Consider the following 15,622-nt stretch of genomic DNA (forward strand, 5'->3'; position numbering starts at 1 on the left):
TGAAGGGTCTGGAGGGCAAGATGTATGAAGAGCAGCTGAGGTGCCTGGGTTTGTTCAGCCCAGAGCAGAGCAGAGCAGGCCGAGGGGAGGCCTCATGGCGGCCTGCAGCTCCCTCACGAGGGGAGCAGAGGGGCAGGCGCTGAGCTCTGCTCTCTGGGGACAGCGACAGGACCCGAGGGGACGGCATGGAGCTGGGACAGGGCAGGGTCAGGCTGGGGGTGAGGAAAAGGTTCTGCACCCAGAGGTGGTCGGGCACTGGGACAGGCTCCCCAGGGCACTGGTCACAGCACTGAGCTTCTGGAGTTCAAGGAGCATTGGGACAACACTCTCAGATACAGGGTCTGGTTTTTGGGGGCTGTTCTGTGGAGCCAGGTGATCCTCTAGTGGAGGGTCTCCCTGCCCTTGGCAGGAGGTTGGAACTAGATGATCTCTAAGGCCATTTGAAACCCAAACCATTCCATGATATGATCCTTTTGGGTCCTTTCCAACTCAGGATATTCTGTGATCTGTGATCACAGTGTATAACACGCATGCATTCGTAAAATGCATTACAGTAATCATGATTTTTTTCACCATTCTGTCACTGAGTGGTAAACTGTACCTAAAAATGTCTAATTTATCAGAATTCTGTCTACAAAAAGGTGGTGTCCAGAATAGCTATAAAGTAGCATCTTATTATTTCCTGGTAACTTCTTAACAGGGCGACAAAGGTCAGACAATTGACAGATATTGATGTTAAGTGACTTTAAAATGACTATGTCTTGGTTCGCTGTTGGCACTGCCTTTCCCTGCTTCCCAGGTGACATCTGGTAGCTGACAATGTTCGTAATCGCAGGCTGTAGCAAAGTGCAGTAAAAAGGCATTACGGTCCCTACTTCCCGGTCAGTAGGCCATTGTAAGTATCAGTGAACGCAGATCCTATCATTACATTTTAATTAGAGCAGCATTTACAAGAAAGAGGGGGAAAATGCAAATTTCAAGTTAAAATGGAGCCACATTTTTTGAGCCACAAGCTTCTATTAATGCATATAATTAAACTACTAAGTGATTGTTCGCTCCCTGTAGAGTTGGAAGTGTCACTCAACGCAGTAGCTTTCAAGTGTTACCACTGTTAATAGTTATAAATAATACAGCTGATGGAGATAAGGAATGCTGCGATATGGAGAGTTAAGATACCATTCATTTTAATGCAGTCAGACGTGAATTTAATCATCTGTCTAATGCAGGGACTACAGTAAAGGAACCAATTCAAGTTCATGGAATCAGGTTGAGAGGCACCTCATTTCTAGTGGACAGTCATTAAAAGCTAGGTTTTTGACCTTTATTTTTAACAAAACCTGACATTTTTGTAAAACGCTTAATATAAATTGCTTCGCTTATCCTATAACTGATATCTCCTACAACAGTTGAACATCTTGAGAGCAGGAAGATTAAAGATGGCAACTGAATCTCTGTTTGGTAAGAAGATGAAGTGGAATCCAATAAAATAAATAAATCCAATAAAAACATAAATTAAAATAAATTAAAAAATAAAATAAATCCAATAAAAACAGTCTCCTTTTGGAGCAAAGGGAAGAACTACAGCTTTTGTGTCTCTTCAAAACATTCATTTTTATTTTTTTTTGTGCTTAGAGTGGTCAGTAAAATCAGATGGAAATGAAAAGATGAAATCTTTTAATATTGGCTGATACATTGTATGACCAAACTTGAAAATGGGACCAAACCAAACCACTGTGTAGTCTCATTATGATTCCAAACCATTGTGACCTTTCTGTTGCAACTGTGAACAGATAGATGGTTGACTGGCAGATTTATAATTCAAAACGGTTGTTGAAAACACGTAAGAAAGAGAAATGTTTGAGCTCAGGACTTCATCTCCAGATTCCATCTCATGTTCTGAGCTTTTTTTGCTTCACATTAGTGTTATGTTGACTTTTGATTTTTACTTAATGTCTGTTTTGTTGGACAACAATTACAGTGTCATGCAATTTATAAGACTCAAAGCAATTGATGGGAGTTGAACAAAAGGATTCCATCATGCACTTTGATACGTCTGCCTTGATGGAAAAATCAGCGGCTTCTTGGCATCTAAATGACTAACTTTACACCCGTCGGACCCTGATTATTCATAGTGGCAGTGAGTTTGGGAGGTGGTGGATGAATGGATCCTGCAGACGCCATTAGCTTTAATAACAGGGAACTTCTACAACAAAGGCATATGCTAGTAAAATCAATTACTGTTCTCATAAAACATTTTAGCAGCTAACTTGTATAACCTTGTAGCCTGAGTGTGTGCTGATGGGATCTTATTAAGATTCATTGTTTGCAATTCGTAGAGCAGCTGTTCCTACAAGTAAAGTATGTTTAATGGAGCTCAGGTGAAGCAACAAAAAAAAAAAAGTGAATTCTAGGTTTTTCTGGTTACTCAGTATATTATTTGCTGCGAAAGAATACTCAGTGTTCCTCTCCTACCACATAAATTGGCCAAGGTTATGACACACGTTATTTTAGGGTATACAAATGCTCATGTTTATGAACTTCCATATCATTAAAAGCTTTGATTGATCTGAACTATATATACGTATTTATTATTATTAAACCACCACGACGATCCTTTACGTCCTGTCCATCATCTGCATACGCAAATTCAAAATTTTACTCCAGCATCCATCTTTATTATACAAGAAGTGCTAAGTGCTACTTGGATTACAGTCTTTAGCTAGAGGGGAGAGAACTGGAAGTTCAAAGAAAATTGGTTTAGTAGCTTTGAAGTTGTATGTGTTTCCATTTAGAATATTCATGTGCGTGAGAGTACTACGCCGCGTCCTCAAGTGATTCAGAAAGCTGGGAAATATGTAGGGATCCTTTCTCTCCAGGTCATCTGTAGCCTCTTGCATCGCAGGGCATTAGCAGAAGTGGATTTAAGTCTTGATCGAGTGCCTGCCTAGACCGGATGGAAAGCCTCCTGTTGACTCCAGAGGTGCTTTGGATGGTGGTCTCTGAACAGATGCTGCTCAAGGGATTAAATTTGTTTTGGCAGTAAGCTGTTCTGAACGGTTTTATCAGTTGAAGACACCTTTTAAGGTGTCTAATTAAAAAAAGGAAAGGCTACCGTTACTACTAAAGCTTCGAATGTGTTGGCATTTTGTAGTTCCTTTTGTTTCGTGAGAGACTCAATCAAAACTGTTTACAAATGGGAAAAGGTTAAGCCTTTAAACATTGGGATTTACGGAAACTCTTTAAAGTCTACCACTGAAAAAAGGGGTTCTGGAAGAAAAGAGATACTGCTTTGTTGTATTTTTGAAATTATTTCAAAAAATAATAATTATTAATTAAACTTGAGGAATATTTTGAGAAATAATTTAAGAAATAAAGCTGAAACTTTGCCTTTTTAATGCCAGTGTTACTGAAATATGAAGTAGCATTATCAGCCAGCTTTGTATATTGACAGAAAATACGCAGCATGGAGGAAGTGGCAAAATTCATGATGTGATTAGAAACCTTAACTTTTGACCTTGCCTTTGACTGCTGGGTGTTTTTAACCTTAGCACTGTGTTGATGCGTTTGCCTTTAATCTGCAATGTAAATCAGGGAATGTTTTAAATATTCTGCCTGGTGAATCATAGATGCTGCTGCATTCAGCTCAGCATTGTTGCGAATATTAATACATTGCCTATCGGGAAGCTTTTTCCCTTGCTGGAGTGGCTTATTTACCTTTCCCTATCTCATTGTGGAAGCGTCATTGCTTTCTTACCATAATGTCTTTCTCTTCTTCAGCTCTGCTTGGCCATATAACTCCTCTCGTTAAAGCAGTCACTTCCGACAAGGTTGGCTCATTCCTTTTTTCACAGTCGCTTTCTTTTCCATCAGAGCACCTCTAAACACCCACAGAAGGGGGAAGGCTGTCCTTTCGTGTTGGTCCAGGACAACGCTATTCCAAATTATTTTCCTGACCCCTAATAATGCCGTATGGCTTGGGGTAACACCTGCTTCACCTGCCTGCTTTGACAATGAGCCTGGTGACTATTTTTTTTTCCCCCTCTTTGCATCTTGAGGGTCGGATACACGCTGGGGCTGGCACAAAAGAAGAGAGGAGGGTGGTTGGCCAAGGGCACCACGTCTGCCTTCCCTCTCGGCCACCAGGATGATATTTATCATTTTTTATGATTGATGATATTTATGATTTATAATATTTATTATTTATGATATTTGTGATTTATGATATTTGTGATTTATGGTATTTATGATTTACCTGCAAAGTCAAACTGAGCCCTTGGGGCAAAGGGGAGGACGAACCCTTCTGGGAGGTGCTCTAAGCAGACACAACACATGGGGGCAGATCCTGCTTCCACCACTTCTCCTCTACTGCTCGTTAGGCTTCTCCGTAACCCAGTCCAACGCCGAAACAAAACTATTCTCCCCAAAACGTGTTCTCCCGCATCAGTGAGGTGAGTCATCCTGGCCGAGGGTCTGCAGGAACTGGAGCTGGCAGGAGGCGTGGGCAGGGCAGGGAGCGCGAGCCAGCCCCGAGTGCCTCCGAGGAAGTCATTTACGTCCTCGCCTCGGAGATGATGGTGATGGTGATGATTTCACGGAGCTGGCAAAATGAGTGTTTTTCGTCTCCTGGTGGTGATACGAGGTTTGTGATGAACAGGGGGGTTTTACAGAGTGCGTAAACAGCTGGGAAAAGGAGAAGACCAACCTTTTTGTACCCAAATGCACTCCAGCGTGAGCGCCGTGGTGCTGGGGTCCAGTCACCAGTTTCTGTCTGTGTTTGGCTTGTTTCTCTACAAACCACTCACTTTGCAAGGAGCACAGCTTAGTGGGACACACACAAGGTACCTTGTCCCTCCGAGGTGCTCTGTGGCCTCATGTCTTGGACGCCCTTTGAGGAGAAATGTAGGATTTGATAGATTTTCAGTTTTGCAGCAGCAACACGAACTTTGTCCACAGTCCTTACCTTGTTTTGTGTCTCAGGCTGATTCCTCTTCGCTCTCTCTGTTCAGATGCATACAATGGCTCAGGAGGCTGCTGGAACAGGGTTTTGACCACTTTCTTTTTTACAGATGCATTCGCTCTGATGTGTTTTGCTCTGGAGCCGCCCAGCAGGAGCAGCAGCGTGGGCGTGCAGGACAGAGGCTGCTGGAGCTGGCCGAGGCTTCGGCAGGGAGCCTGCTTGAGATGGCCCAGGCTGATGTGGTCCTGCTGTTTCTCACCATGCTCCCTTCCTCCCATCCTTGTGCTGGATCTCGCACGCATTCGAGCCCGTGCAGATCCTTTTTGGCGTGCTCAAGCCAGCAGCAAACCGTTTGCCGTTTCTTTAAGCAGTTAAAGGCTGGGTTTGTGCAGCAACAAAGCCGCTCGGCACGGGGAGGTCCTGCTCCCAGCAGGCTGCTAATGGCACTTTATTTTGGCATCAGGGCTTGCAGGAGCTCTCCAGGAGCTGGTTTAACACACAGCAGCAGCAGGAAAATCGCAGAGTGGGGCCGGGCCACGTGAATGCATCGAAGCACTAAAGCAAAGTGCTGGGGAGCACCAAAGCTGGCGCAGCAACTGGTGGGACCGCGATCGCCAGCCATTAACTCAGCTTAATAAACTTGAGGTTCTTTTATTACAAGAACACTGAGCTGGAGAGGGATCAAGCTGTAGATTTCAAGTGTGCAGTGGTCTAATCCAATATTATATTTAGCCTGGAGATGCAGTTAGAAGGAGAACTATACCATCACTTAATTTAATGGCTCTTTGGTTCAGGGTGCCTTACGTGTTGTTTTTTTTTTTAATATATTATTGTTGTTATTAGTAAATTCTTTTAATTATCATTACTGAAGTTTAATCTGGAAAAAAACCAACCACCGTGATTGATGTGTAGTGCGAGCTAGTGTTCAGTTTGCAGCTCTCCACTGGGATTTATTCACAGAAGTTAGCAGGAGATCCAGCGTGTCCTCCCGTTCTCCAGGATTGTTCAGAACCTCATTGTGGAATAAATCTGTTTTTCTTCATTGCTATTCAAATGATGTGTCCCAGACACATTGATTAATCTCTAAATGTGGTCTGCTGAGATTGAAGATAAGTACGCTCATCTCTATTGTTCTAATTCTGAGCGGAGTCTGTTACAATAAATGGAGCAGTATCTATTGAATTCGTGCTGAAAGGTAGCGGCAGCGCAGGGATTGGATTGGTAGCATTGTCATGTGTTTTTTTTTTCTTTATCGGCTTTCTCTTTAAGTCTATAATATACTTTTATTTCTAAAAACGCTGTAAACTGATAAATACTGAGAATTCAGTGTAAGCCAGTCGTTCGTAAGCCACACTTAGCATTGTGTTTTACAGAACCTGTCTTGAAATCAGTTTTGTTAGGGCATTGAAACCTCAGGAGATCTGCTTTGTTTCTCTCTGACTCACATTTTTGTTCCACTTCTGCAGGAGTTTTTTGAGAATCCTGCTTTTCGCCCGGACGGCATGAAGCTCTATCCAACGCTGGTGATCCGGGGCACTGGTCTGTACGAGCTGTGGAAGACGGGGAGATACAAGAGCTACCCCCCTAGCACTCTGGTGGATCTGGTGGCCAGAATCTTGGCTCTCGTCCCTCCGTGGACACGTGTGTACCGTGTTCAGAGGTAATTTGCTGCGGTGGGCTTTGGGTATTGATTTATCGCACTTGGAGGGATTCTTGCCTTAATTACAGCAAGATGTGTCTCGGCCTGCTGCTATTTTTCAGTCGTAATCAGTAATGCACTATAAAGATTTTTAAACTGCCTCCTGCCTGTTCAGAAGGGGAAAGGCCAAGTAGAACGAGAAGCCGTTTACATTGAACTGCCTCCCTAATACACCCAGAAACTTCAGGATTTCTGGAGGCCCCATTTTCGCTGCCAGTCAGACGAGCATAGGATGTGGCACACGCAGTACTCTGATGATAGTGATGGATAATTGCCTCTTGGCTGTGGGCGAAGTTTCCTATATTTATTACAGGAGCTACGAGGCTTGTTTTTTTTTCCCTGTTGCTCTAAAGACTTCCTGTCTTTCCCCATGGGCATTGCAGGATTTTCATCAGTGTATTATGACAGTGCTGTTATTGCCATTCAGAAGCCTCCCTTCCTGGGGCGGTAAGTAATACTTGCCCTAGCATTGTGTTTTCAGTGTGGGGTCCTTCTTGGATTATTTTTTCTGCTGTTATCTTCTACGTGTCTGATCGTAGGAAGGGAGGCTGCAGCACACTTAGCTCTTTTTGCATGTGTAGACACTGCTCAGTTGGCTTCCAGCTACACGAGCCAGAAACGGTGCCAGTGCCTAGCTCTAGAGTGCAGAATGAGAGAGCCTTGTGCTTTCCACCTCACCTGCCTGGACTTCTGTAAGGCACTTGTTTTTTATGCCCTCTTGGAAGTGTATTACGGAGCAGGGATAAGTGGGAAAACGAGGCAGAGAAGAAAGTTGCTGAAGGCAAGAAACACTGGGTAGCCTTGACAAAGTATGGATGCAGCCTGATCAGTGGAATTTCTCAAACATCCATTTAAAAAAACATCTTGCTCAAAGTTGTATTTATTTACACTAATACAAAAAGTAGTAGGGCACTGAGGAAGCCTTGTGGATGGTGCAAAGCATCCCTGAAAGAGAGGATGCACAAGCAGGATCTGGTGGTGTTGAAGCTGGAGTGATAACAAGATGAGATGGAGTTCAGGAAAGTTTGAGGTCAAGCTCTGAGGAGGTTGTGCTGCAAACTGGGAGATTGCCATGTGAAAATAGCAGAGGAGGAAATGTTTCCACTGTCTTGGTCCATAATATAAATAAGCTACTGGTGAAAGCAGCTGTGAAAAGCATTTTTTTCCTCCAAGATAACTTTTTGGAGACAGAGGTATTAATGCAGACTTTGGTAAGCCCTTATCTGGAATAATCCCCATCTTCAAGAAAATGAACTGTGGAAGTATGTGCACAGGAGCATCAGTCTTCTTTTTGAAGGATAGAGGTGGACAGAAAATCTCTGCAAGTTTATGAGGGAAGGAAAATAACCTTTTAAGAAATGGGAAGATTGATTTGGGCACGGAACGAAATGGGAAATAGCCTCGGATAAAGCGACACGGGAAGCTGGAAATTTTCTGTCAGCCAAAGGGATGAGGTTCGGGAGCTTTGCAGAGTTACCAAAGAGGAGAAGAAAGCAGGAAGATTGGAAAGTTTGATTAGGCTGATGAATGTGGACGTGTTCCAGCAGGTAACAGAGACATGGATTCAGTGACCAGGAGATGCTTCCTGCAGATCACTACTGCGAGAAGCTCGTGGCTGTGGCTCTGAGAAAAAGGATGTGATGCTGATTAAGAAGGCAAAACACGTCTTAGAGGAAATATCTACTTGCTATTCCCCCAGGCTTGTCACATCATTTGTCGAAGCGTCATTAAAAGCAAACCTCCTGCCTCTCCCCTCTGCACGCCCATCTCCCTCTTCCTGATGGATTCCGGTACAGACGTAGCGGCCCCGTTGTTGGGGATGCTCTTACCACAGGTTGTATCTGAAACAAACAGCTTTATTCTTAGAGGAAAGCAGAAGCCTGCAGGTCTTCTCCTGAAGATCACGGGCCTGGCAGAGGGTTTGCTTGGTGTGCTGGTTTCCCAGAGCCTGATGATGGGTTTTCTGGCGGCGGCAGCAGCCCCCGTCCAGCTGTCATCCAGCTGTCAGTTATTATGTTCCAGTGGAATAGCTGTTTTCTTGCTGACTGCCTCAATGTTATCTGAAACTTGTTCGTGGTGATTACAGATTTTTACACCTCCAGTGCAAAGTCCAAAAGCTATTACTTTGATCTAAATTGCTTTCAGGGTCATTGTGCGACTCTGCAGCAGAATAATGAGCAAAGCCAGATTGCTGAAGGATTCGTGGCCTCTTCCCAGCACTGCTTCGCTGAGGATAGCGACCGTTTCCAGCTCCCCCTTGCAGCCCCCTGCAACATTCCCTTTCCATCTCCCTCCTGTCTGCTTCCCCAGCTCCTCCCTCCTTCACCTCTTGTATTTCAGGCTCTATTTCTGCCGTCCTTCCAGTTTCAGTTTGCCTTCCTGGAAGGCAGCTTGTGCTGAGCTCCCTGCGCGCTGCCTGGCTGTGCATGCGTTCGGGTTTTGTACCAAACACCACCAGAAAAAGGCTGAGCCATCCATCCCCTCCCTTATTGGGACCACCGTGTGAGATCTCTGCTCCCTACAAGCAGGTTTTCAGGAAACAAAAGAGACTTGGTGTTCGTGTAGTCTGCCACATGTTCAAAACATGCAATTTAGCAACTTGGGGGAGCACAGGAGAGGCATCCCTGGCAAAACACCACGGAAAGATTGAGATGCTAATGGCTGGTTGGAGGGGAATAATTCTTTGTGGTTACTTCGGACCTCTGGAGATGCTTATTGAGATGCTTATTGCTGTATTTGTCCTGAGTGTTTGTGAACCCGAGTATTCGAGAAACAGAAGATGAAATCGGCCCCGTTGAAGCTTCTGGCAAATTGCACATGAACTGTAGGAAGGTCAGGATTTAATCCCCCATATCCCTCAACTTAGTTAGCGTTTTAACAACTCCTGAAATCAGTACATTGCTGTCTGGTGGGTGTTCAAAACAGGCCATTAATGTGTACACCAGTGATGCACACAGGGTATTTGTTTAAATACTCTGCCCTCATTTGAAGTGCGGCTAGAGAAGCTATTTCTTGCTTGCTTTTTATTAAAAAGCTTATTTTTCACGTTTATATTTCAATTTAATTTGTTGCCTAGCAGGGAGACGAGAGAGGCTCAGGTTACTGTATCTTGTAATCTTTCATTTATTTACAGTAGATTATCTGCTCTTTCGTAGCTGACTCTGGATTTAGCTAAAGACTTGGTGCTGGAAGATGTTAGGCTGTTTTATCTACATCCCTATAGGAGAAATACATAAAGTCTGACTTTTTGGAGTTGTTCCAGAATTAGAAAAAAAGGCATTTTAGTTAGATTATCACTGTAGATCTAACATGCCCTGATGAAAACGCTGCTCTCCTCTAGTGTGTCCTTTAGTCACAATGTGAAGTGCTCATTTCCTCTAATTGAAGCTCTTTGAAGTATGTTGTGTTGGTTCTACAGCGTCGTATTTACTCAAAGAAATCCACGGAATAAATGAACTGGTTGCCTAATTGTATTTTGCCTCAACATTTTGGCACGCGAGGGTAAGAGGCGAGGAATTCTGCATGGATCTTTTGGCTTCTGGAGGAAGAAGAGCAAGGAAAACAAGGTGGGGAAGTAAAACACGAGCTTTATGCTGGAGAAAGCTGTGCTGGAACTGGTGTGGGATGCTGAAATGGGAAGAGAATGGTGCAGTCTGAAGCACTTAATTCTTTATAGTAAAAGAAAACTCCTTTTCTTGCCCCCTTGCCAGCGTCTCAGACTTCTCTAAGGCAACAGCAGCACAAGGATCAAGGCTTTAGGACCCTTGAAGACTTTCCTCTTTTATACAGCTGCTGCCAAGCCCAGCAGTTGTTCACGGTGGCCGTGATGCGAATGCAAGTCCTCAAGGAACCGAATAGATCAATTAATACATTTAAGAGGTCATCAGACAGCTGCTAGATGGTGATGACTTTCAATCACTACTGAACCAAGATGGATTAAGCTAATTACATTACCAATTCCCTGAACCATCTCATTCTCTGTATGGTTTTGTGATGCTCCGTGCTTTACTCTTCTGAATGTTTATGTAGACAAAGGAGAAATGCTCACCAAGGAACGCCTACATATTAAGACCAACCTCTTTTACAACATGCTGGGTGTCTTTCACACTTGTATAGCCCTTGTTTCTTTGTAGAGGATCTGAGGGATTTTGCATTTTCCAGTAGAGCACGGGGGTTGGTGTGTTATCAGAAGGGCCAGGGTGGAGTTTGAGCAGGAGGAGGGAGGAGAAGCGCTTGGAACCGCTGTGGAACGCTGCTTTAAAGAGGTGTGTGTGGTTGGGGTGTCCTTCTAATCATCATGCTTCTTTTTCTGCTTGGTCTGGGTCCATAAATCCTTCCTTCCCTAGGGGTGCTATCCTGCTTTCCTAATGTCAAGTGGGACAAACTACTCTGGAAGGCAGTGGAGAGGCCAAATTTGGTCTTTTCTTTCAAATTCAATTTTCGTACCTCCCTTGGAGAGCTGAACGAGGGCGTCTCGCCGTTCGCAGACCCCCTGATTTATATTCCCCCAGGAAGCCCCTCGATTTTCTGCCTGGGCTTTGCTGCAAATCATCAGCTAAACAAAACTTCCTTAGTTTTAAACAGCAAGCTTCCCAACACAAAAAATGTTGTCATTCTGAGGAATTTTCCCCGATGGGCATTCAGCTCAGACCCAGCAGAAAGGCGAGCTCTGGTTCCCAACCCCTGGTCTCCAGCAGCAGGGACCATGAAGAACATCTTCCTTGGAGTCCTAGGCTGCACAACACCTGGGCTGGGTGATCCTTTTTTCAGTTTTCCAAGTGAAGAACCGAGAGCAAAATTGTAGCTTATTTCTCAGGGTTGTAAAAGCCTACTTTTGTCTTCGGTCTTTTTTTTTTTTTTTACTAAAATGAACTCTATTGCTTTTTCCCTTCATTTTCCTCCTGCTTTTAGTTGATTTTTGCCTGTGTTATTTCTTGCTCAACCAAATACTTGAAACAAAGGTAATTCAGGTAAGTTCTGTGGTCAGCTATTTGGGATCATGGCCTAGGTGACCATAATGGTACTTTCTGGTTTATTGCCTGCTAATGCAGCTGTTTGAGGTTTTTCTTTTTCCTTTAATGTGCAGAGATATTCCGATGCCACTAGTGAGCTCCGGAGTGGAGCACGGGAACCTGAGAGAGCTTGCCTTGGCCAGGATGAAAGATCTTGGGACACAGGTAAAATATTTGTCACTTGGTGTTGAGGGAGAGCTGTCTGGTAATTTCACATGAAATAGCAGATCCTTTTTGAGAAGAAAATAGTGACCAGAATGTGCTGTGATGATATCTTGGAAAAGCTCTTTTTGCTTGACACATTTTGTTGGTTTTTAGTCTAGAATTTGCCCCCTTTCCTGAAGGGACTTGATAACTCTTTTCTTTTATTCAGGTTTTTAACAGAATGAAACCTTTTAAAGCAGAGAAGGCAGCAGGAGTGTTTGCTTTTAATTTATGCTATTAGAAATTCGTCTTCCTTTCTCTTTCCCACGCATGCACTTACTTGACTAACAATTGGAAGAAAAGCTCTTAGGCTGAGGCCAGACAAATCTTCAAAGAGAGATTTCAGCACAGGCAAATGAGCCTTGATATCCTTGATATTTCTAAGGTCAAATAAAAAATATGAGCAGGAGTGGAGAGGAGAGAGAAGTGCAATTATACTTGAAGTCAGAGGCAGGTATGCGTACCCAGCCGTGATGCTCCTCAGTCAACGTTGGCTGTGCCCCATACACTCTGCTCAGCCACAGTTTGAAGCTCCTGCAGCCTGTGGTGAAGTTATGCCTGAATTCTGCCTTCCTTGGGACTGGGACACCCAACTCCGTAGACAAAACATCACATGAACCCCACGCTCCTTCACACTGTTCCTTTAGGGTTTTAATTGATTTGGTGTCCAGGTACATGTGTATTGTGATTTAGTGCTCCCTCCCTCTAGCTCACCTTTCCTTTTTTTTCCTTAAAACCTCCTTAAGGAGGTTTTAAGGCATCCCAGCAGGATGGGAAAGAGGCCAGCGTGAAGCAATCTAGACTATATTGAGAGCCCTGGTGTACTCGGAGGGATGCAAAAGCCAAATCCAGATGTGTGGCTGCGTGAGCTTCTGGATGAGTTAGATTTTGTTTCATTCTAACTGGGGCACGGGGGATGAGAGGGGAAGACTTTGGAAAAAAAAAAAAAAAGAAAGAAAACAGAAGTAAAGGAATGGTTTGAGGCAGAACAGTAATTACAGCTTTTACAGGTGTACACAAGCTAACCTTTAATCTCTTTGCTTAAATACCAAGGATACTGAAGAAGCAATAATAAAGGTTTCATCTGCTGTGCTGTGTGTGTGTACCTGTAGCCCCACATAAACTCACGGTGCTGAACTATGTTGTTGGTGTTTAACACGGATTGTTCTCTAGGCTACGTGTAGCTCCCTCCTGTCTTTGCCATCTCGCTTGGATCTGGCAGTTGCGGTGCAAAAGATCAGCAAATAAACTCCAGCCTGTCTCCCTTCCAGCTGGGTTTTCTCTACCAACTTAATCTTTCCTGAGCTGATGCCCTGCACTTTCTCCTTAAATCATTCCTTCCAGATTCTCTCCGGTAGCAAGCCAGGATTTGGCAGACAGCTTTTCTGGCCGCAAAAGCTTCCATCCCTCCTGCTGGCTTTTCACTTCAAAACCAGGCAGGGGGGACAACCTCCGTGCTGCAGCTAAGCCTTTTCAATTGAGCTCTTTAGGGCTAATAGTGAACTCTTCCCTGGGTTTGATGCTAAAACCACTTCTCTTGATCTGAACCTGATCAAGACCAGCTGGAGAAGCGGGGATATCTGATCCGTGGTGGTCAGGGCTGAGCCCGGTAACTGAGCTGAACCATTAAAGGGCTTGTCAAGCAGGCAGTCATCGCTGTTAGAAGACCCAAATCTGTAAAAAATCGCTGCTGTGCAGATGATTATAGATTTTAATTTAGTGAGGCAGAAACACTGCAGCTGGTGGAATGAGGAACCAGGCAGTCTGCTGCAATATAGCCTGAAATGGAAGATACTGGTGGGATTTCCTTGGGTCAGAGAAGAAAGCCAGAAACGTGCTTTGTCCTTTTTTTTCTCTTAGCTTGGAAAAGGAGAGAAGGCCGAGATGAGGAAGGGACTTGCAGGAATCATACACGTATGCTCATTAAGGATCAGCCAGCTGTGGCAGTTCTGGCTTATCCTCTCTTTGCAGAACGTCTCGGTGAGGAGTTTTTTGAGGGCTGGGGATCGGGCACGCCATCAGATCCAGCACCACAACTGGCGTTTGCAATTGCTGGAAAGAAATTCTTCCTGAAATTCTTCCTGGAGGCACAGGATGCTGGCCTTTGAGCTTGCCAGCCACTGGCTGCAACTGGAGACATGCAAACGATAGATTGGGACACAGAATCTAAAACCATCATCCAAGAATACATCGTCCTCTCTCAGTTCTGAGGCTCTTAATGAAGAGAGGGAAGTGCCCTGCCTTTTACTGCGCTGTTTGGGCAGTCAAACAATTGTAAAACAAAGAAGAGTTTGCTATAAAGTCATGGCACTACAGTGAATCCCAGTTTTGGCATAGCCCACTGTAACAACAAACAAACAAAAAACACTTTTTCCTGCTGTTTGGGAGATTTTTGTTCCATATTGATAATGGTATTTAAAAGGATTGAGAAGAGCACAGGGCATGTGACAGAGCTGTGCTTGTTGTGGACGCTCCGAGTTACTGTGTGAATTAGATTTTGACACCTTTTCCTATCTGAAAGTCTGGCTTTTGGAAACATATGGACAGGTAGGTGTTGTTGGTGATGGAGCAATTACAGCCCGTTGGTGAAAGCTGTCTTCCTTCCCTCTAAGAACAGCGATAAGCAACTAAACTCGGCTGTTTTGGGTAAAAGCATTGCGGCCGTGCTTGGCTGACAAAAGTTGGATGAACCTTTGCACGGCCTTGACAGTAAGACCTGCTAAGATGTGAATTCACGCAGTCTCTGCAGTAGGAGTGCTGGGAGTATCACAACTGTTCCCTAACACGAATCAGTGCCAAATCGCTCAACTTTCGTTGGTTTTGCTGAGGAGCACAAAAGGTTACGCGAGCTATAGCCCATCTCTTCAGCACCGAGCGTGGAGCTTTGTCTCCTTCCCTTTTCTGACTCCTAAAGGAGAGAAAATCTCTTTTGGCTGCCTGTTTTCTACTTTCTCCTGGTCCCAAGCCTCTGTGGAGGCCAGATCAGCGTCAGCTTTACTTTCTTATACTTGGGTAGGACTTCTGCAACAGTTCTTGTGCGATAGTTTAAAAGGAAAAAAGGGTGGCTGAACATAAAAAAACTGACTATTTAAGGACTCTGGTGCCCCAGCAGAGATTTTGCCAATGTTAAATCTTTCCAGTGTAGGGAAAAAATGGATTATACCAAAGTCTTTCTCTGTTTTTCTTCTATGGATGCTGACTTTCCCTCCAGACCCTGCTGTTTGTGAATCAAGGGTACTTTTCCTCACGAACCGTAATGGTTGCTTAGTGAATTGATTTTTACCAGCATGTCTTCCCATTTAGTACAAAGACCTCTCGCCAAGATATATCAGGGATGGACTGGTGAGCATTTGTATTTTGAAGCCTACCCGTTTGAAATTCAACCTTGCAGCTTCATGCTATGTCAGCTTAGTTTTGAACCCAGTGGTTGGCTGGAAATCCGTGTGTTTCGGATCCTAATGTTTTTCTCCCATGTAATTTTTCTCTCCCTTTCTTTTCCAAGTGTCGTGACGTAAGGACAAGAGAGGTTGGAATTCAAGAAATTCACCATAAAGTGAGACCGTATCAGGTAGGATTTATCTGCTTTATGAAAGCTAACTACAGACACAATTTGTTACATGCATGGAGGTTTTGGGATCCATTTGTTGAACATCCAGCCCTGCAGTTTGCCTTTGAAGCTGGATCCAGTTTTCCATTTATTTTCACAGCAGCTTTGGACGTTTTTTGTTTGACTGCAGTCATGTGTTGGAA

General features: G+C 44.2%; 1 protein-coding gene across 2 annotated transcripts in view; it reads left to right on the forward strand.

Annotated features, from left to right (window-relative positions):
• The window catches only part of ELP3 (elongator acetyltransferase complex subunit 3), an 89,019-nt gene that overhangs the window by 40,678 nt on the left and 32,719 nt on the right, over positions 1-15,622 (forward strand). For both annotated transcript variants that reach the window (XM_068678945.1, XM_068678946.1), the window contains exons 10-12: positions 6,424-6,617; positions 11,743-11,833; positions 15,375-15,440. In XM_068678945.1, coding sequence (XP_068535046.1) covers positions 6,424-6,617; positions 11,743-11,833; positions 15,375-15,440 — 351 coding nt within the window. The remainder of the gene's footprint in view (positions 1-6,423; positions 6,618-11,742; positions 11,834-15,374; positions 15,441-15,622) is intronic.

This window comes from Anas acuta, chromosome 3, assembly GCF_963932015.1.
Source record: "Anas acuta chromosome 3, bAnaAcu1.1, whole genome shotgun sequence".
In the NCBI taxonomy this organism is placed as follows: Eukaryota; Metazoa; Chordata; class Aves; order Anseriformes; family Anatidae; genus Anas; species Anas acuta.